The sequence below is a fragment of the Hylaeus volcanicus genome, chromosome 3 (genome assembly GCF_026283585.1).
Source record: "Hylaeus volcanicus isolate JK05 chromosome 3, UHH_iyHylVolc1.0_haploid, whole genome shotgun sequence".
NCBI classification, from domain to species: domain Eukaryota; kingdom Metazoa; phylum Arthropoda; class Insecta; order Hymenoptera; family Colletidae; genus Hylaeus; species Hylaeus volcanicus.
The window spans coordinates 6,425,209-6,448,334 of NC_071978.1; the positions used below are offsets into that span (position 1 = coordinate 6,425,209).

The 23,126-nt window shown below is 38.5% G+C and overlaps 1 protein-coding gene across 1 annotated transcript in view; it reads right to left on the bottom strand.

The window, feature by feature from the left end:
* The window catches only part of LOC128873084 (inactive rhomboid protein 1), a 236,131-nt gene that overhangs the window by 32,661 nt on the left and 180,344 nt on the right, over nt 1-23,126 (bottom strand). Inside the window, exons 4-6 of the mRNA XM_054116356.1 lie at nt 5,426-5,764; nt 4,825-5,011; nt 4,431-4,520 (exon numbers count right to left, since the gene is read on the bottom strand). Of these exons, the coding sequence (XP_053972331.1) occupies nt 4,431-4,520; nt 4,825-5,011; nt 5,426-5,764 (616 nt within the window). The remainder of the gene's footprint in view (nt 1-4,430; nt 4,521-4,824; nt 5,012-5,425; nt 5,765-23,126) is intronic.

The window sequence follows — 23,126 nt, forward strand, 5'->3', positions numbered from 1 at the left end:
CTACAAAACGATAACTATTTAGAATATCTTCCGAAAATCCCTTAAGATTCACAGAATCGGAACGTTGTCCATAAATTGCTCGCCATTAAGACCGAATCGTTAGTCCTTATTTATTTTCGTGCTCCGCGAGCATTACTCGGTAGAATTGATTGGCAGTACATAAACGAAATTTAAATATTCATTAAGACCGTCCCTCCCGAGCTAGCATATTATAAATTCCACCATTCTTAACAGGATATTCGCAATTCCTATCAGGCTCGCAATGAAAAGCAAGCAGATCTCGGACCACGGACCATTAGCAAACTATGCTCCGTCGTTGGCAATTATTTTCCACGGGATTCCTCGTTCGATTCTCGAATTACAATCGAAATAAAACACGTCGCCCGAAACCACCGATATTAATTCGTCCGCACATTTCGTACAACCATAATTACATCTCGGGAACATCCCTTTCGTACGTGTTCCGATGTGCACGAGCACACATCCGGGGTTTATATCAAAATCGAAACGAGAACGTTATAGGGAGACGAATGGAAACGGGGAATCGCGCATCGGCCGAATAAACGACGTCCCAGGCTAACAATTATTGTTCCGCACGATCCAATTATAATTCCAATTTTCGCGCTGTTTGCGGTTAAACACGAAAGATCCGTGATGGAGATGCCCGTGGAGACGCCCCGGGCTATCGTCTGCATCGACCAAACACGGGTAAAATATCGAAAAATCCACGAAAATACCATTCTAACCGATCTACGAGACTGAGGTACACGTTCGACATACAGGGTGGAACGAAATTCGCGATTGATTGATCACACTTTCTCGCGTGGCTCTGCTGGTTTCTGTTCAAATTTTGATAGGCAGAGGTAAAATTGTTTCAGGTATATACTGCCAGGAGAAATAAAATAGTATTTATAATAAATATTGTGTAGTTTTGTTTAGTGATTGGCTGAGTAATTAAATCTGCAGCAATGATTCTGCTCGAGTTGCATTGACAGCAGGTGAGGGACTCGGTTAAAAAGTGTAGATAATTGTTCAAAAAATTTGTAGAAAAACATTCCAGATTATACGACTTTTGCTGAAATATAATTCTGTGTAGCACTTTAATAAGCATACTGAATATTAAAAATATTGTATACAAAAATAGAATTAACAAGGCCAAAAGCGAAAACATAAACGAATGCAAAATATGTATTCTTCATAAGCACGAGGACTTTTAAGAAACAGTAGGATGGAAAATGGGTACAATACTGGGGATTGTTATTTAATCTGTTTTGCATTAAATTCAAAATGCGAGTTAAATTCAAAGCTCCAAGTCAGATGGACGTTGCGCAAATTAACGATACAAATGAAAAACAACGAGTGAATTAATTTGTATTTCAATCGGTTAAAGCAATTTACTTATTTCGAGTCGGCAGCATACATGGAATGTTTTTAACACGGTAATCTGTATTTCGAGGAATAAATGAGAATTTAATAAAAATTTAAAATTTTGTCGATAATAGGATGTATAACTGTGGGTTTCCACGGAAACAGGTCGCCGAGAATAATTCCTGAGCTTGCTGGAATCGGGACAAATCTCTTAGAAGGGAAACGACTTATAAAATTCCAGTGTTTAATGAGATTTGCCTCGAATGATATTTCCATTTGGTTCGCGTAAATGGTACGGGTACAATTGTTATAGGAAATTGGAGTTTCTTCTCGTTTAACAGGATCTCTATTGTGTGCAAATATGGTCAACATTTGGACTTTCTCGATATATTCGACGCTTTCACATGGCTTTCTTGATAAAAAATGTATTATAAATACCACAGTCTGCGCGGATAGCTATTGTGGCTAACATCTAGAAGCATCGTGTATTTTGCAACGATGACCTACATATTAACGATAAAAGCATAAATAAGTCCTTTAAACGTCTATGAAAATGGATACATAACTATTTCGAGAAAGTGAGTTCAAGTTCAGTATTGGAATCCAATACTATCAAAAGCCGTCGGTACAAAATAGAAATCATTAAAAATTATTGTTCGATTATAGTGAAAATTCAAATTTTCAAGGAACCTTTATGAACAAACTTTTCGTTTTCTACATCGATAAATCAAAAAATCATAATTTCGTTTGAATATGTGGCAAGTATGAAACCATTCTCAACTTTCGTAACTTCCTAAGCCTTGATAACTGGCAGAAAAACGTAACGAATAAAAAGGGAAGTTTCAGCCGAAGAAAAGTGTCAAAGAGTGTTTACATGTTGTCCTTGTTTCTAGTTTAAATCTACTTTCTTTGTCCGTTTGCTCTTAGCTTATGTTCACAGCTCGATGTAAAGCGCCAGAAGTGTCATTCTCGCTTGAAAGCCGGACGTGAGATTTGCTTGCTGAATACGGTCTTAAAAGCAGAAGGGAAGTCTGTTTCTACACTTCGCGAATCCTAACACGGTCTGTTCGGATTAAGTAATTAAATGACATTTACTGGTTTCCACTGATATTTCAGTAAAGATGGATGTATTAAATTTGAGATTTTTATTTTAAGGTTTCGTTCAAGATAATTTCAACATTAACGCAAGTAAGTTTTCCATTTCTCAATTATTCACATTTCATGACTTCAATGTATACATTATTTTATTAAATTGAATTTTGGTATTCGTTATTGTTTTTTCACGTGATAAAACGATATCGATAATTATCGTCAGCTTTGAATAAAAAAGTTATTAGACTCAAATAATTTCCTAGATTTTTCCGTATAGCATCTATTTATTCAAATCGTATCTGATAGCGCGTTGTAAAGAGTATCGCGCGGTGTTTTCGAGACAACGAACCGATAACGTCGGAAATCGACCGAAAGTTTTTAAATTAAAATTTCAAATGGTTCTAAGTTTCCCGTTCGGTTGTAATAAACGTTTAAGCGAATGAAATTTTAAAGTTAAACGTTATGCAAACTTTGCGCCGATCAAAGTTTTTTCATTAATACGAATCAGCCCCGGCGAACGGAAAGTTCATAATTTCTTCGAACGGTGAAATTACGAATAATAACGCGAGATTGTTCGAGTAATTACAAATTGCGGGGTAACAGTCCGTTTAATTATACTCGATTTTACGGCAGATTTTCTGTCGAGTTAAGCCTTCATCTTTTATTACCACTTCGCTGAAAGTACACAACAGGTTCCCATTGAGTGAAACAATCTCGCCCCCTCCCTTCACCACCATAACTTCTTGGCAGAATTCTGGTGAATTTTCGTCTCTGGAACTGGCTCCAAGTTATCTGGTATCTTCTCGCTTAATTAGTTTTTTGACTTTGTTTCGAACTCCATCTAAGATGAGCTCGCGGAGATATGAACAGACGTGCCTCTCCGGAAGTCGAATAAATGAAACGCTTAAAATTAATAGGGGAGCTGAAAGTATGGAGCCCTCTTTCCGTTATCATAGAGAAATTGTTGCGGGACGATTTAAAGGAATCGTACATTTATTTTATGTATCGTACGCGAAATCAAAAATTATTTATTTTATCTCAATATTCTTTTAACAAAAAATCGTCTTGAAAATACGTCAGTGTTTCAAAAGACTAGGGTTAGTTAACTTATAATGAGATTTAAATGAGATCCAAATTAAGGAAGACCATTCATAAAATACACGAGCTTTATTGAAAAATTAAAGAGGTTAAAAGCACTGTTGAAGATAATTGGAGTTTAGATAATATTATAGTTCATGTTAAGAGATTGTTCACTTACTATTCTGAAAATTTAAAGTAATCATTATTAAATAAATCATTTAAGTTTTCATCTTTTTTTAAATCAAGTCTCTAAATCCAGAGACAAGTGTTCGAAGGAAAAGCAATCGAATCAATCACAGCCTCGTTAGCTCGAAATTCCTAATCAGAGTGGATCGGCTATCGTAATTAATGCACGTTCGAAATTAGTAACTCAACGGGTGGGACTTCGTGAGATATATCAAAGCCACTTCGGCGCGCGACGATGCCCGAAAACCGGAAGATGATTACTGCTACCTCGTTAGCGTAATGATCGTACAGACTTCCGTGGAAACGTACGACTTAACTCCGAGGAAACTTAGCCTCGCCTTGCCACCGAAGGCTGCGCGTCGGGTGAACGATAACGAAACACTGATTAATTCGTTCAATTTGATTCCTATCGGGGATGGCGAGCAATGAAACGAGCAAAAAGAGCAATAAATCGCTCCCTGTGTATCAACGATTGAAGGTAGGTATACTAATAAATAGGGTGATTAGGAGTACTCAATTTAAATCAAATTAATCGCGGTCGGAGGGTTTAACTGCTGCTACGAACAGGTTTGATCGTTTCTGATCCTTTATGGGAAATTTCTATTTAGTTATTGTCAAATAAAAAATAAGAGTTGTTTTTAAAAAATTTTAAATACATGGGTATCTGTCACGTTCAAAGATAAATTGTTTATTAGAGGACTCACCTCGACGACGTAATGAAGACCAGAAAGCGTCATTCTAGCCACAGAATCTTTCCGTCTGACTGGTTGCTGCCATCTTCTCAGTGTAACACCCTGGAGAAATAAATCTTCACAGTTTCAAAACATACACGAGTTTTAACGAATTTCCTCGTATCTAACTTAGAGGGGACATGATTACTCGTACTGGCCTAAATTCTGTCTTCTCAATTTTTTTAGTTTTGTGTCCAACTCTCCCTTAATTATTTTCGAGACGAAGTACGGTAAATGTTTAATTGAAAATATATGGAAAATAGTTTTCTGTGTTTTACGTCGAAGTATTCAAGAGAAATGCTTCCTTAAGTTAGTCAACGGTTTAATTCCCAACTGAGATAGGTTAATAACCAGCGGATTTACTTACCACCGGCACATCCGTGGTATCTGGCACGTCCCTTGTAATATCAGGATCCGGTGGTCTGTGTTCCGGAACAAGGGCGCCATACTTCCTCGATGCCATTCTCCGTCGTCGATCCAGCCATCTTTGTCTCTCCAAGGCCTCGGACTCCTCGTCCACGCCGAAGAATTGTGCTGTTTCGCGTCTGATGTAGCTGGAACAGAAAATAAAGCGCCACTGGTGTTGTTTTCTCCAACAATTTCTCCGCAGCTACATTATTGCATTGGGGAATAAATAGGAAAAGAAAGTAGGTTCAATTCACATAAGTTTTGTGATCCCAAAAATTATAAATACTTTTCCAATAGAAGATAAATGAAATGTGTATTCTACATTCTGAATTACAAAATAAATCTTCAATTGAAAGAGATGGAAAATAAAAAGGTGTTTCATAGAAAACAGATGGAAATTTAGGACAAAAAGATATACTACAAATGTGTCTTAAGAGAGAAATAATTTGAACTTGAAGGTCTTTGGTTCAACTTAGGTATGTTTAGTGTTAAATGAAGAAAAATAAAATTCGGAATTTGTCCTATCTATGGGCCCAATAATAATTGATAGATGATCTTACTTCCTGATAGCTTCGGAGTGACTCATGTTTCTCCTCAACCTGGGCCTCTGGGATCCAAGGACGCTGGCGGAGCTGGTCACCTGAACAACTGGTCTCGGTGGGATGGGCGCTGACACGCTTCTCGTGATGTTGGATCCGGATCCTGTGCCAGCAACGGTGCCAGTCGTGACCGATGGCACCGTTGCTGTCGTCGTGATCGTCGTAGCTGTTGCTGCGTTCGTCGGTGCCGAGCCAGCGCTTCCCACCGGGTACAAACTGATGCTCTGGCTATTCTCTCCATCGGGACCATTCGACGTGACCGTCGACGTGCCGGTTGTACCGGATCCTGGCGATGGTTGCCTGCAAAATTTATAATCAATTGTTAGTTTAGAAGACATTTGAGATGGATCAATAGTTAAACAGTTCTACTGATTAATCATGAGAGGGTTGAAATGGTGGAATTTTACTATTCATGGATCTCTCTCAATCCACTTAGCGGAATGACACGCTAAATATTGCACTTATTTTCAAACTATTTCTGTATGTGACCCAAAAGGTCGACAAACTTCGTTAACCAAAACTGTTGATTAATTTTCTCAGACGTCGCTCCAGAATCGTTTCGAAACCGGGTCGCGACACCGAATTTTCCTTAGCAACGAGGTTGTTCCATCACACCTATCTCGGTTCTTTCAGCAAGGATCGCGTGGAAACATTGAAAAGAAACGAAACCCGTGGTCGCGTACTACGAAGTGGGGAAAACACACAAGAGACTCTTTCCGCCGCGGTCAGATCGGAAATCACGGTGACGATGAAACGTTTCCCCGTCGCTGAATATGCGCCTGGTTATAAACTCGACGGCGTAATCCCGCCTAGGCAAAGGAGAGGAACTATAAGCCCTGTCCACGCCCCAAGAAAGCTCTGAGAGTAGCCGAAAGTGGCGACTTAGAGGCACCCGTGTCTACAGGATCCTATGGAGCGCGGCGAACTTTTCAATTTTATCTGCCTCTCATCTATTCATGACTCGCTGGGTTTCGTGTCCCGGCATTCTTTCGCGGGATTCTCCGGAAAAGAGGGGGATAGAGGGTTGCGTGGACCCGTGGAGCTCCGACAACAATCGAGGATGCCGGTTACCGAAGTCCAATAAGCGGAGTTCCAAAGCGAACCCACGGAAAGGGAGAGCAACCCCTTTCGGAAGAAACTTTTCGCCGATTGGAAGTTACACGATGCCTTTTTCTTCTGAGGCAACTCAGAATTGCGTCGGACGGGGAGAAAAATTGTGAAGTTTCCATCGACCGGGATTGTCGATCCTAGTTTTACTTTAGTGGTTGCTGAATGGTACATAGAGCGCTAGGTCATGAATCCCCAACTCCTAGTATTTTACATTTCTTAGTGTCTTGGGATTGCTTTATTTTAAAAGGGAACATAGTTGAAAACGTACGTGTGATTTCCTTCAAATTTCATGGATTTATATCCTAACTTCGTTTAGATAATTTCATTTCCCTGAGTTTAATCAAATAAAAGTAAATTAAATACTCTCGAACGATTCGACACATTTCAGTAGGACAGTTATACTGAGAAATAGCACGAATTATTTCTGAACCTCGAAATCTAAATTCCTTCACCCCTTTCCCCTCCCTTATTCTCCAACCCTGAATATTCCTCCTTCTTTCATATTCCCCTAAAATATTATTTCATATAATCAAATTAATTTACTATAATACTAATTCACATTTACTATTTCCAGTTTAAAGAATAACCAAAGTCAAAAGGTAGAAACACCCAAGAATAAATGAGGATCACGAGCAGTGACCTCCAACGCGAGTCAAAGATGGACTCCAGACTAAAACAATGAGACAACGGCAAACAGCGACATAATTGTGTCCCGCGACAATAAAACTCTAATATCCGGCAAGGGGGGAACGAGGTGCACGCGATGTGCACGGTTCAGTTTTCCGAGCGAGAATGTGGGACGTACGAATGGAGAGCAGAAAGCGGAAGGAAATTGGCGGTCGCTCGCCGAGTTTCCCAGCAAATTCTCTTTTCTGTCGCTGAAAAACAAGCAAATGCGGTACTTTTGTATTTAGATGTTTTTTTTACATGGACTCTGACAATTTTCCATTTACGGGAAAGGATCACCATGGTGGAACTCTCAATTGTAAAACGACACGCGTACCAATTTACAATCTGTCCCATGAGAGCGTACATATGTGTATATGAAACACAGTAGTAGGGAAAAGTATAGTAATCTAAAGTTGTACAAATAAATTAGAATATTATTCTAAAAATATTATTCTAACTATTTGTCTTCATTTCTAGCATGAGGTTTTCTGGTCTCCTACTGTAAAAAAATATCTTGTTCTTTTAAGTTCGTTGCATCTTTCGCAATTACTTCATGCAAAAAGGAATGGAAATGTCCTGTACCATTTTCCAATTGGAAGCTTCGTTCTCTAGATACAAGCAATTAAAATATACTGATGTTATTTTTGGTGTGCACCATTTATAGTCGAGTCGGCTACTGACGCCTGCGGCACCCGAGCCCTGTAAAACGCACGTGAAAACATTAACAGCTTATATTTTCAGAACGAAACCTCGAATAAAGACTATTTCGATTCAAATTGTTACGTGGAATTGATCCCTTCACATAGATGCATACAAAATCTATATTTGAAAATGGTACAAATAGCAGTATCAATTTTACGTTTGACAAGACCAAATTAAATTATACGAACAGACCGAAAATACGCCAAAGAATAGAAATAGACAAAATTCCTGCCTGGATAAGACTTTCGATAAATAATGATTAGAACTTTAATTGGAGATGTTGGAAAAGAAAAAATATAAACTTCGTACTGAAGAAAAAGCGACGGAACGTTGCCTGAAATTAATATTTCACAGCTTCTTCGGTCGAGAGAGGCTGTGTATCGACCATAAAAACGCTCGGTCGATATTCCCGTGTTGGACGCAATAAATACGCCGTTAGAACCAGGCAAAAATCGAAGTTTCTTCGCTGGCACGGCTAGTTTAAAAGGAAACGCGAAAAAGAACGACGAAGCCTCCTGTTGTATTTTACCAGAATCGTGAAACTGAAGGGATTAAAATAGGCTTTTGTCTTCATTCCTGTCAATTACCGACACGGAGGCTATTTAATTTTTAAACCCCGCCCACCGATGCAACCCACTGGAAATTTACACCGTAAACTGTTTCATCGCTCGAGCCTATTTCTAGCGAATTTTATATTAAAACAACCTACGAGAGCTCCTCCGTCAAAAATTTCATGCATAGCGACGCTGATGTGGAGAGTCCATTGTAAAAATATCTTATTATATTCTATTCGTCGATTTAAGGGTTTCATTTAAAAATAAGAATTTAATTAATTATTGTATAGCTACAGCTATGTTAATTTGTTTGAAGTACGTATATTTATTGAGACAGGTTTAAAGCTATCATTTCTCTCATTTAGAACACGTATCAAAGTAAGCACGTTCGATAAATATAAATAAAACTTTTGATGAATACATCAGTGATTTCGAAAGTAAGTCAGATATTTCATTTCGACTTAGTGAATTCATCAAAACTGGACGACATTTTTTATCATCGATTTTCATAGCCGTAGGTTTCTATGTTTGCGAAAATAAAACTTCTAAATAGACCCAGTCCAATCAAACTTCGCGAGTTCGATATTAACTTTTGCGAACACGCATCGCATGACTGAAAATAATTAAAAACGAATTACTTTTTCCGTTAGTTTACCGGTTTAATAATACGGAAACCGTCATTGGTTTATCGAACGAGAAAAATTAGATGGGTGGTAAATTTCAACACGGAAAATTCCACTTGCCGTTTCTCTTGCCTCTCGTAATTTCAAATCAAGGATGAATGTCGATAATAATCCAAAATACAGATACAAACATTGTATTTCACACCGCGCGTCTAATTACTCTGCTGTGTGGGGTCATGTTCGATTAGGTCGCTATAATAAGTAAACCTATCCGTATTATTCGCATACAGATTATACGCATGAATTATCGTGGTATAAAGATGAGAGATCGATTGCGGAGATAATTTGGAAATATCCGCGATACTGGCAAACCCCTAATGATAAAATTAGGATGGGACATAGCTTGGTTGTAACCCGCTTTATAATTGTGCAATACAATTTCTGACAGTATCGTTATATTCGCAACACGAACATGTACGCGTAATTTCTGTTTGATAATCAAGTAGCTTTGATTCACAGGAATATGGGAATTGTTTATAAAAGAGAACAATGGAATAAGCGTTAACATTTTACGGAACTATATCTACGCTAATATCACTGGGGAAAAATATACACTCTAGAGATAAATGGTTAATAGAGTGAAAATTTAATAAATGTAATAAAATGTATTAAATAACAGTTTTAATCTACACTTTGGAAACATAGTCAGTGTCGTCATATTGCCATCCTCAACTGTTTCTGAATAGTTAAAAGACATTAGCAACACACAATGGTGGATGAAACCACGATAAATCCCTAATTTAAGTAGAAATATCGAGGAATGATCAGACATTCTACATTTTCTCGAAACCAAAGCCTCGTATGTAAAATATTATTTGGACCTTTTCGGTACCTGCTACATTTCGATGGACAGTAACTATACGTCGAATAATAAACGTTGTTATCTGGTAATTCGACGTTACAAATAGTTTCACCGCTCGCAGCGGAGGCGCGTTGATAAACTAGCTGTTAACTGCGAAAGCTGGAAATGAGCATCGAGGTATCTGCATTTAATTTCCGGCCCACACTACCGTAACGAAACGAGACACGTTGGTTCCTGTTTGCGTCGACGTATTTATGTCGAAACTTAAGCAGATAGTCGCGGTTAAAGTCCGAACGCTTAACACCGCGATATCAACGCCGAATCATTTAGACTTATAACTGCACTTACGTATATTATATGTGTACATTAACATTGTAAACAAAAACGATGTACTTTACTTGGTCTCACTCATAAATAAAAAATGATTTTCCATTCGAACGTGAATTGTCATAAAAAATAAAGTGACAAGTGACTTCAAGGTTTCTTTTCCTCAGCCAAAGTTATCCAAGGGGAAAAAGTGCGTGGTTCGCGCAAATTAACCGTGAAAAACTGTGGCAACTTTGGTATGCTCGTCTTCCAGCGTTGAAGGCAGTGTTTTATCGGTCGAAGTTTTGCATTGGCCATCCCTGGATTTCTTTGCACGGGTGGCTTTTGGAGGCAAGCGTCGTTTCTACGGCTTAAAGCAAAGATTTCTCACTGGTTTACGCGACAGGAAAACGAATGGAGGAGTAAAGGCTTTGTCGACCAGAGATATTAAGCTTGCAGATTGTTACGTGTTGTTCGTTAGATTAGGATCACGAAAGACGATTTGTAAACCGCAAAAAAATTAGAATTTCAATGCGCGAAGAAGTTACGAATAGGGGATTTCGAGGACAAGTGATCACAAGACGATACAAGTTGGAAGATACAGTGTCAGTCGGAATCTCAAAGCATAATTTATGGGAAAATAATTGTGCTTTTTGAAATCGGAAATGCTTTCATAAGAACTAGAACAAGCAAACACTATTAATCACCAGAAGTTCTGACAAACAGAATGACCGCGCTACTAGAATAAGGAAATGGGACGTGTAAAAACTTTGCAATTAAGTAGAATGACTTGGAACTTTCTGGAATCTTTTAAACTACTTACATACCCGCGAAGAGTATCGTTCCTGAATATTTTACAGTCGTATCCGGGTTGCCTGTTAAGTCTTCCAGCATAAACTCGTGTTGAAAACAATTTTAGAAATCGTTGATGGCTGATTTTAAGTTAAAACTACAGTGATTGGTTTTTACATTATTTACGAAATGTCGTAAAAATTTACCACTGAGAGGGAATTTATTTTGATCAAAAGAATCAAAAATTTAGATTGATATTGGTCTAACGAAGATGTTCCCGTGCAATATAATTGCGAACTTTAGTTATGAATTTATATTAACAATTTCAGCAGTCACTCTCATAATTAATTCGTCGATGATGTTCATGCATAGCTCACATTAAGTTTATGACTACATAAAAATGAAAAACAGTACTTGTTTCGAACTTCGTAATACAATTTACTTGAATAACATGTAATAGCTATAATAATTATAATTAATAAAATTACGATCTCAGAATTGAAAACTCTACGGACAGGTCTAGAAAACTCAAGTCTATTTCGACCGAAATGCAATTCCCAGAATTTAAAGAAATATAAAACCACCCGAGACGACTTCGAATGAAAAATTCAGGTGCTGAGAATACGTTCCTCTCCATCCGCCATCTTTCCCTCGGTGTCTGCGTTATTTACAATTACGGTTACCCGCGTAATAGCACCACTCACGTTGAAACCTGCATTTATTTTGTGCTAATTATTCCAAGAGAACCGCGCTCGGCAAAACGCTCGTAAAAGAATGTTCTCATAGCCTATTTGCCCGATACCCCCTACACACCGAGCCGTTATTCCCAACCCCCTTGTCGGTGGTCTGGCCGTAATTACATTTTGCTTGGCGGCTGAAAAAAAAAATCATCGCGCGACCGAGCACACGGGGGGGGTCGTTAGTGTTTCACGGCTGAATAAAACGGCGCTCGAAAAATTTCCGCGGCTCGAAAGGCAGTTGTGTGCCTTCTTCTCCTGCACGGAGGTGCCTGTATGTCAATCGTGGCGCATGTCCCCCGCACAAGTTAAAAAGTAAATAGGAAGAAAAGAGCGGCAAGTGGGTCAAGTTGCCGCGCGGGCCTAGCGCGCAAAGTGCAGTCATTGTTACACGAAGGAGCGGCCAAAGCTCACGAAATAAGTGTCTTTAGAATTTCTGCCAACCGGAACCGTGGAAAAAAATGTAACTGGAACGCGGCAACGAGAAGACCTTCAGCAATTACACACCACCACCACCCCCCTTTCTATTTCGGGCGCGATCATTAAAGCCAATTAACACGCTCGCTTTCGAGCCAAGTTTCGTGCCATAACCTCGGGAGGAATTGCCGATCGGAGAAGGAACGTCTTGGGGACATTCGAAATGGATCGATCGAACGTCTAAGGAAGGGTTTATATCCTCAGGATACACCCCAGGATATACTTTAGGGCTCAAAGTTAATGTGGTCGTTGCAGATGGAGGTACTTTGGACATTTGAAGGTCACCTCGAAAAATATTCTTTACCCACGTATTATCCTGTGAATATATACGTTTCGATATTATTAACGTCATTATCGTTGTAAAACATTTCCGTTTATACCAACAATCCCTCCCGAATATACTACATCCTCTCAGTGCACCGTCCTCTTTGTATACATCTCCTACCTCACATTAAAATCAGCATCCCTTGGTTCAAAACGAAATACCTGCCCATAAAATTTGCGTAAGGCATAAGGATCAGGAGAGATCGTTGTTGAATCATTCCGACCAGGCGAATTTCACCCCTCTATGTTAATATCGCCAACTCCTGGATCCACGAAATAATACTGCTACAGTTTTCCGCGAAGCTGAAGCGAAAATGCGAAATATTACCAGCCCTCTCCCCCTCCCCCTCTTCGCCCCCGAAGCGGAATCGTGCTGCAATAGGGTCTTGGCGTGGGCAGGGCGCTGAGGGCGCATTATTACCCCACTTTTTCACCGAGCATTCGCCGACGGAACAGGCATTTTTCAGCGAATGACCGTTCGAACCCACCCTTCGCGGCGTTATCGACGGTGAGTGGTAAATCTTGCGCGCAGCCACTCTCCAATATTCTTCTAATTACACTAGTCGACTGAAAAACGTTTACTTGCACTTCCTTCGAAAAATTCTACTGCATCCGATACGTCTTGATACGTTCGATGTAAAATTGGCACAAATTTAAATCTAAGCTTAAACACAATTACCTTGAAAATCATTTATACGTATGATGTAATTTATTGCACATTTCAGATTAGACTGTAGGCAAGATGATAAGGTACTCATTAAATGCACGAGACCACCTAGTTCAATGCTTGTATAATTAATCGTACAAAGGACGCTTCACTCCATGATAATTAACATCTACATGAGGTGAATGCGACAATTTGACAGTAGTTTGATGATAGCCACTGGCTTCCATATTAGAGACTTCATTTAGGTATAATTCAGATATTGATATTCAGATAGTGCAGATATTGCGGTTCGTGTGTTTATTAATTGTCTAAACAATCCACTACTACATTCCAAGTGTAATTAGGTACAATGCTCACGAGAGCAATGTCCCATATTTTAAGAACAACAATGTGGCAATTTTTTGAAGCTCACTGTTTACACAGAATGTGAAAAATTGTTAAATGTTAGTTTGGAAATCATAATTTGCATCGCCTCGTAATGCGAATTTGATCTTGCTCCGCGTTTACTATTCTACGTCTCCAAGTGACTTATGCACGGGAGTGTACGTCATTGGATAATAACTCTTCCACGATGATTGCGGGTATTAAAATTCCACGCATTATAGTAGATTAACGCGTGAGGGCTTTTTCCCCTCGTTCGATGTAACGCCGCATTTACATCATGCGATTGCAGTAATGTTTTACGCAATGCAGTTACTGTTGCAGATGTTCGTGGCACTGTTGCAATTTCAACGGTCCATTAACTCAATATTCCCATTCACTCGATAAAAAAATATTAATGGTCGCCATAAAATAGTGTTTAGTGCCGAAGTTATTCGGGGTTATTGCTACGTATTCGATTGAACTATGCTTGGAAGTAGAAGCAATATGAAAAACAATTTTCCAGTATTAGATAAATCTTCAACCGTTCAAAAATTCAAAACCTTGTCTTGTAGTGAAACAACCTATTCTAAAAATTCTAATCAAGAGATCCGATAACAGTAACAAATAATACGAGACCAGTCCTAATTGTTATAATATTAATATTTGGCATTCATTTATTCGTGACACCACTTCGAAACCAACGCGCGAGTTTCCGGATTAAAAAGCATAGTGAGCGCGTTTCCTTCGATGAGCCCTTTTTCCTAGTTCCAGGATTCAGCCGGATCGACGTGTTCGCAAAGTGGTGCTGATTAAGTGGCACCGTTAATGGATGGTACTTGAATAACGAACATAATCATTAGTAACAGAAGCAGTTTCCGGTACTCGTGCTAATAACCGGCTCGCACGCGATCGTAATTATTATTTGCGGGATTCCGGACGCTCGTGTTAAGGTACGCCACAGGCAGCCGCACTATCAATCGCGTCGGTGATAACGAGGAAACGATAGGTAACGGAACCGAAATGCGACTCGTCTGGAAAAATTCATAATGTCCGCCCCAGCAACGCTGCACGCTCCAACCACTTCAAACCGCTGCTGCTGATTTCACCACGTTTATTTCTATCGTTAACCCTCGTTAACCTTGCAAAGTTTTACCTGCACAGATTGTAATGAAGAACAGCATAATCTTGACAATAAGTAAAGAAACATAGCCACTTCGAACAAGTTCAAACCTGCCATTAGATTTCCCTGATAGAAAATGACAGAAAAGAATAAAATTCGAAAACATAGATAACAAAGAACGTCCATGGAAGGTAGACAGCATAACGGTTAAACGTGATGAAATTATCAAAGTACCTGACGATATGAAACCCAGTTAAGCTCATCCCAAGCCAGTCAACCTGCTCGACAAAACTCGTCATCCAAAAATATCGGATAACCGATAAGTGTTGCAGAGAGAACAAAGTATGATACCTTAAAGCCGATATCGGATACTGTACAATATTGCTGATGTCTTCGAAATGCGAAAATACGATGGAAGTGAACTCTACTTGGCCTCCATCTACTGAAATTCTATGTCTATCACTTTACTCCATTTTCTTTTGCCTGAACTACATATTTGATAACTCTCTGGAGAAAAAGGACCAGAAACAGAGGAAGAAATTAGTCTTAATAGAGATAATTCGTTAAATAGTGTAAAATGGTTAAGGAATAAAGTGAATGTGTAAGGACTGAAACGTAAGTTGTTTCTTAAAATAAAATATCCCTTATTATTCTCTGTCTTTAATTTCTATTATTTTTATTAATCTGTAGGATGGAGTTCAAAGATTTAGCTCATTTTTACCACTTATACCTTCTCGAAAATTTTGCTTAAATCTATCCAGAAAAAGTCACAGGCGAAAGAGGGTAACGATCCGCAAAAAATAGAGGAAAAAGTGAATACAAGAGTGACCCCCAGGCCGTTGTCACACTTCGGGTCATTTTTCATTATCTTGATCATTAATATTCAGGATGACAAGGTTCATTAATATTCCGCAACGGGGCTGACTATTTGCTCGAATAAAGAGAGCTCTTTTTAGCCACACGTTATGCATGTCCGAGTTCATTCGACAGAACACAGAATTTCATCGGAAATAGATGATAAGTATTAACCGATATTCGATAACCGTCTCCTAGGAACGTTAATTAATGGATAGTAATCATAAATGATGGAGTTAATAAAGCCATAATTCGATCGAAATTTTCACACTTCAATCATCGAGGAAAATTTCTCGAAAATCAACTTAATTTTCCTTATTAAAATTATATTATAAATTTATACAAATAGACATTAATTTTTGAAGTATTTTTAATATCAAAAAACATTTTGAAACACTATGCGCGACTATAGTCTCATTTCCATGAACGCCATTTTACGTGCGTCGATCCAACAAAGGGGTCGTTACCAGCGCACCGAACGTCTTTGACTCCTGTCGAATCCTCGGGAAAAATCAGAGTAAAGCTCCCCGAGGACCTGGGACCGTGATCCCGAGTTTAATTCGGATAATGTCAAACGGCCAATACCTTCGCCGTCGGCGGAGGCCGTTAAGTAAAATGACAATGTTACGCGAGGAGTGGGCGGGACGTGGCGGGCAGACGCGAAAGAAACGCAATTCCGGATGAATTACAGCCGCCACTTTGTCATCGGTCCGGCGTCGGAGGGGGCAAGAAAGCAACATAATGCATTGGACTGGCTCGAAAATTGAAACCGAAAATTAACGGTGCGCCCCCAGACGGGTAGCAAAAGTTCCACCGGGTCGTCTTCTGATCTAATCTGGTTTAATCTGCCTCCTTGGTCGCGGAAAAGATATTCAGCAAGAAGGAATTCCTGCTGAATCGGAAACTTCTGCCAGCGAAATTAATAGGATCGAGAAGAAGAGACAGGGAGGGGGAGGAGAGATGTGACGACGGGATACTACAGTTGAAAAGGGAACCGAAACGTGGAAAGAAATTTGATGAAGATAAAAATACGCTATGTCCGAGATGACGAGGGTTGTTCGATGAGGACGCAAACGTCACGGAAAATCATGCTACGTCGACCGATAACGTTCTTCTGGCAATTTTGGCTGTGATGTTCGACGTCAGGATCATGACAAGGCTGAGAGCTAAGGGATTACGTGTTATGAGAGAACACACTTCAGGGTAAGCCCATGGGCGAGAAAGAAATTATATTAACTACTTTACTTGATGTTTGTGGACCATTCTTGATTTTTATGTATGTTAGATCCAGGAAAAAAAAATAGAATATAGTAAAATAACTATTATAAAATTTCCAGTCGTAAAAAGAAAGTAAAGAATTTAAAAAAAAAATATCATCTTATAGACAGTGACAAAATGAAACTGTTTTATATGTATAATTTATTCATACGACATATACTTTCAGAGATAAAAATTGAAAACTTGGAAGACCTTTTTCCTGAAATTCAATTCTTGCAACTTCTAACTTTTCAATTTTGATTTTCGAAACAAAAGCTCATTTCTCGACGGCGTACATATACACCATCCGCAGGTTAAATATTTTTATAGGTCCTAAACACTCGTATTTTTGATAACAATAACTGGAGAATATATGCATCAAGTCAAAATAACCTCTCAAACTTCATTTTGCTCTCACGTACAATTTTTGCCACGACCGTTGATCTTGAGGCTTCGTTTTGTTACTTCACGAATTCTTTCATGAATACGTATCGCCTGAATCTGCAGGAATTTCCACTCTCTGTTCTGCTGTTTAAGAATACTTTCTCGGAAATCGTCGCTGGTACAATTTACAATGTCGCGAGACACGTGCGAGTATCAAGAGGAATTTGGAATTCACAAAGGAGGAGGTGCTCGTCAGACGACATTAGAAATTTCCGTCACGCGTGAGTCCTTTTCGTGCGCTGCGATCCGTCTTTATTATCGGACCAACGAAAAGTCAGGACGAGACCCTGGGAAGGATTCGACACGCTCGCTGCGACGCGATACGTGTGTCGTGATTCGATTCGCCGATCCTACCTTTTTCTATCTACCTGGGTAACTATCCGAAATATACCGAGTGCTACCAGGAAAACTGCCATGGATGTTACAGTGAAGATTTCGCGACTACCATTTTTTGGTTTCACTGGTGTTTACGACTTTTTAATTTAGTTTCACTTTGAAGTTAAATCTTAATCTGTTGTGTACATTTTAACATTTCTACAGATTAATGCAACGTGAAAATGTTTGAATAAATTATCCGAATTTAAAAACCGGAATTAATTCTTGTATACTTTCTAAAAATGATTTATTTTCAGAGTTAAGCGAACGCGATGGTAAATATTTCGAACAACTTCAATCCGATTTGAATAAGTCCTTATCACACTGATTGTCAAGCGGATTTCATAAAACTTTTGCTGGATACTGCTCTAAGATTTTTTATAATTTAAACTTTAAACTCGGTACCCATATTTTCATCAATTTTTCTCTTCTTGGATGTAGAATTAAAAATAATATTGCGGAATAAAGAATGCTGAAATCCCTCACAATGATACATGTCTTTAATAGAAAAGTAATTGACGTCCAATTAGGTGACTTTTTGTTTTTAACAATTTTCGCCACCATTTTCACAAGTTTATACTCGTACAAAAATTACACGAATATTCCAGGTATCCGTAATTGTTGAAAATAAGGTTCTAATGTGTGTGTTTACAGGATATTTATTTCTCTTTAATACGACTACAATCAATTGATGGCAGAGTAGATTAAAATGGATGTTATTGGCCCGGATGATTGAAACACTAGAAATACGACATTTCATATGCACCAACCTAATACTTATTAAACGTACTCAAATAAATCAGCTGTTCCCATATTAATTTCGCTGTAGAATATCTATTAAACGAGGTATGAAGCTTGTCTACTATCAATGAGAAAGCCTATCTCTGTGAGTATCTATACGTAACGCCCAATCGCTCTCGAGGAAGCATGTTTACACGGATGGTACTCTGACAAAGTGGCACCAGATGGAAGAGATCAGGCAGGATGGAGCTTAGTGCCTCATTAATCATTGACGACATCATTCGAGGAAGTGGATCAGCCCATAAGACATTGTCAAGGAAGCGAGCGGTCCTATTCTGCCGCGATAGTTCATTTCCGCTGTGATATTAATTGCGATACCCGCTTCTAGCTGAAATTTCGATTCCTACGATGGTTATCGTTTAAGTACGTACGCCAGAAAAGTGTCAGCTCGTTCGTTACCAGTTACGAAGTCAATTTAGACTATCTGAAGTCCGACGAAATAAATAAGACGGTGGTAAATGGATCCAACGTAATAAAATACATTATTAAGTGTTGATATTTAAATCTTCTATAGTATATAATTTATTAGTAGAGCGTATTGATTCTATTTATAATTAAATATGACATATTTGTTCCCTTATTATTAATTCTATTCTTGCTTTGATTTTATATGATCCTTTTCTAGTATAAACTGAACAAGATTTAACTCAGATTTGATAACTATTTTATTATAAATAATTATGCTTGAACAGGCTATCTGTGTTTTTAATTTGATTTTAAATTGAATTAATTAAGATCTTAAAGAATCACAATTCTAAAACGTGTACCAGTTGTTTAAAATATTATATATTTCTGATTTAATAACTCGAACCCAATTCTGGAAACCAAAATCCACGTGTTTAACTGTCCAACTTCATTCGCGTATTCTCGTCGCATAAAAAGAATCGTATAAATATAAGCGAAACGTTGAAGATAACTCCTGAATCACATTTACCAGGCTTTTATTCCCAACAATCGTTCCCCTCCTATTGGCACAATTACGCGAATTGTCGACACAAAATTATTGAATACCTGGCAAGAAATAAAGCCCATTGTTCCAGTAATCAGCATTTAAATTACAACGGATCATTTCATAATTGATCAACCTTGCTCCAATTTTCTTTGAAACAAAGTCCAAACATCGCAGCTTCTGCATACATGCGATCGTACAAGGAATAAACGAAACGTGGACAACGTTCATTGGGCGATATCGCCAATTTAAATAACGCCAAACGCGTCCCCCAACATAGCTCGGGGACGTTCACGGGCGGAAATAATTTACGAATCGATAAAAGTTTAATCGATCAAGCATCCTACCGTTGCAGTTACCCGCAGCGTACCAATCCCGTTAACACGTTTTCCAATATTTGCCCGATAATGTAAAAGCGGACAACGTATGCGACGGATTTTCGAAATGACCGAGGATTAATAAAATTAAAGGACGAGGTGCGGCGAGGAATTTAAATGTCCGTGAACTTTAATACCTTCGTGAGCCATCGATCCGAAAGTATCGCGGTTGACTGATTAAAAACGCAACAGTTTACAGGAGCTCCGTCTCAATTTCAAGGAAACTCACAGTGAGAAAATTAAATGCACGCTAAGTAATGCACGTTGTGGCAACGGTGGCAATTTGAAACTCGTAAGCAACAATTGGATCTATTGAATCTATGTTAAAATATGTAAATGATAATAGTAAGTATACCAGAAGTATGTTTATATATGTTTTGATCTTGTTTTGTTAATTCTGAGCTTCCACTCGTTAATTACTGAAACGAATAAATAAATTCTTGGTGTACTCGGTTTGGTTTCTGGTTAGATAATCCGTGACTTAGAGATGCAGCTTGCGTGAGGAGGGTGTGTTGCGTGACTACAAAGTCACGCTCGTTGTATACGAGTTAAAGTGGTCTGAAAGCAGTTCCGTTTCTCTGTTACACTATTACATGTTTCCTGCGATGGCATCTAAGAAAAAATACACGATACACGGTGGCCCGCGAGACCATTAATATTTAATCCCTCCTGTGTATCGTTTGGTATTTATGCACGTGTTAGCAACGACTCGTTATCGATAGGAGGGGAGGAGGAAGCTCCAGATATAATACGAGGTGGGGAGAGCAATCACGTAGAGTGAAATAAATCGGTGTCTTTTTATATTCCTAACAAGCGCAACAAATGTACGCTAGATAAACCTGTGGATACTTTTTAAAAATGTCTCGAGTGTGAAAAGTTTGTAAGTATCGATTTTTATTTTTAAAAGTCAAAAAACCCCTCAATTATTATTATCATTATTATTTACGATGGAACGAATATTCCCTAGATACAGGACAATACCTTCTCCAAGATGTAACGTGAGGAATAATGCGCTGAAAGGTAGTAGATTCCAATAATTGACCACGTTGGTTATCGACAATGTCTTGCAAAGGTCACGAACGTATTGTTCCACAAGTCGAGGGGTAGGTAACGGTGTACCGAAATTACTATATACACCCTGTAGACGCTCGTTTAGATCACGGCGGATAAATGTGCCGGCTTCTTACGAGACTAGGAAGGAAACCACTGACTACAACCTCCAACCATAAATATCGGTTAGAAAATATTTAGAAAGACAAATTTCCTCGAGGAAGTTACTCCAATGATTTGATCAACGGGTTCTGAATCATTTTCAGAGAAGGAAACACGGTAGACTTTAAGCTGAACAAAATGTACCCCTACGGAGACCTTATGTAGTTCCCAAGAAGATATGGAATCACCAAATATTTAAACAAACAATATCCTTAACCTTTAATCTTACAAATGAAATTTTTGATATTATCGTTCAACTTTCCAAAAATTTCACATTATTCGACCACTTGTGCCTTTCCATTAGGGCTGGCTCAGGTGCAATTGGTATTCTCAGACGAAACCGAGTTTGATTTGTTGCCTCCAACGCCCAGGTCGCGGCAGCTCGTTCCTCGCGCAACGACATCCAAAGCGCAGGGATTCAAGGGGCCAAGTCATCGAGGTCTCTCGCGACACGAACAGCCGGGGCGATTGACCTGGCTGACCTGACCCAGAGTTCCCTCGGTCAAAGTTGGCTGAGATCGGGCGAAATCGCCGGGATTCGAGCATTTTCGTCGTGAACCGCCGACCGAGGGAAGCGGAGCCGCTCGATATTTGCGCGAACGCGCCAGTAGTGCCTATTCCACTGTTGACGAACGCACATCTCGACGCGCTGAATGTTTCCATGGGGTGTTTGCTCGATGGCACACAACGAGAACTCGAGCAAACGACGCTTGTGCCTGGCTAATAATTTGTTTTCACTAATTAATGCGTGATGCTTGGGAAATAGAGAAATACGTTGATTTACCCGCTTAGAAGTATGTGGACGCTTCCTTAATACAAATAAATATCTGATAAAGGTTGCGAATCTATTAATATCAATTATATCATTTATGTTTCGATATGTTTATGTTGCATTAACGAATATATTTTATTAATAGTTTTTTTTTTTAAATATCGCATTAGTACCGATAAAAAACAGTACAGTTTTCTTTTTATTAATGAATCAGCTGTGTGTTGGTATCAATTTTGTTATTGCTCTGTTTCAAATTGAAGTAAATAATGAATCTGGTCTAGTAATAAGACAAAGTCAAACACAATCAAGTCCAATTTTCGTTCTATTACAAAATACATCACATTATAAAATGCAAAATGCACTTCAAATGAATATCCTGTGAAGCTAATTACGAGAATGACTGATGCATATCTGGCTTTATTGATTATGCTAAATTATACATAGGTGTAAGATTTAATTAATTAAACGTTCCAGATTCATATTTGGAATGTTCTATACAAGAATAAAATATTCCAAATTTGTACTTGATCATTCAACCAGTCAGAAATTAACCGAAACTTAAAATAAAGTGACGCCTCTTCTACAACGAACTGTGTACTTTGCTTCTCGTTTTCACTTAGGTAAATGATGTTATCATACAAGCTACAGCATGCTATTTCCTCTATTACACAATAGCGAGTATGTATACCCGTAATATTTTATTGCTGCGGTATTACGTACAATAGTTCAGCCAACAATCGCGATGCATTTGCAGACTGTTTCTTCCATTCAACCGCTCACATTTGTTTCGATCGGTGATAAAGGCGGAAATTGCATGGTTACTGATAATAATGACAACTGGTATGGTCAGATACACCGTGTAATCGTAATTGAATACAGATTTCAAACAGGACAAAATTTTATTGTCTACGTTTATAATTGAATTTACTCTGGAGTATAAACAAAAATAAAACATAAAAAATATAAATAGTATATTCTAGGGAGAACTATATTGAGAATTCAAATTGAAGAAAAAGCTAACGCGTTAAATATTGAATAGAATTGTTTCGTGCAAATAAAATGTGATAACTATACTTTTGGGTTACTCTGGAAAATCCAGCAATTATGCTTGATTTTATCAATAAAAGATACCACCAGGAAAAGATCGGTTTCGTATTATAATTACGAATTAAAAAAAATTTTTTCCTGAATATTCTCTAAATAAAGCGTTGCTATTTAGTTAGATACGAACAAAACCATAATAAAATGCCTGCAGACAAAAATTAGTAACATACTTGGGACTGAGTGTTGCAGACTGATGGTCAATATCAGATA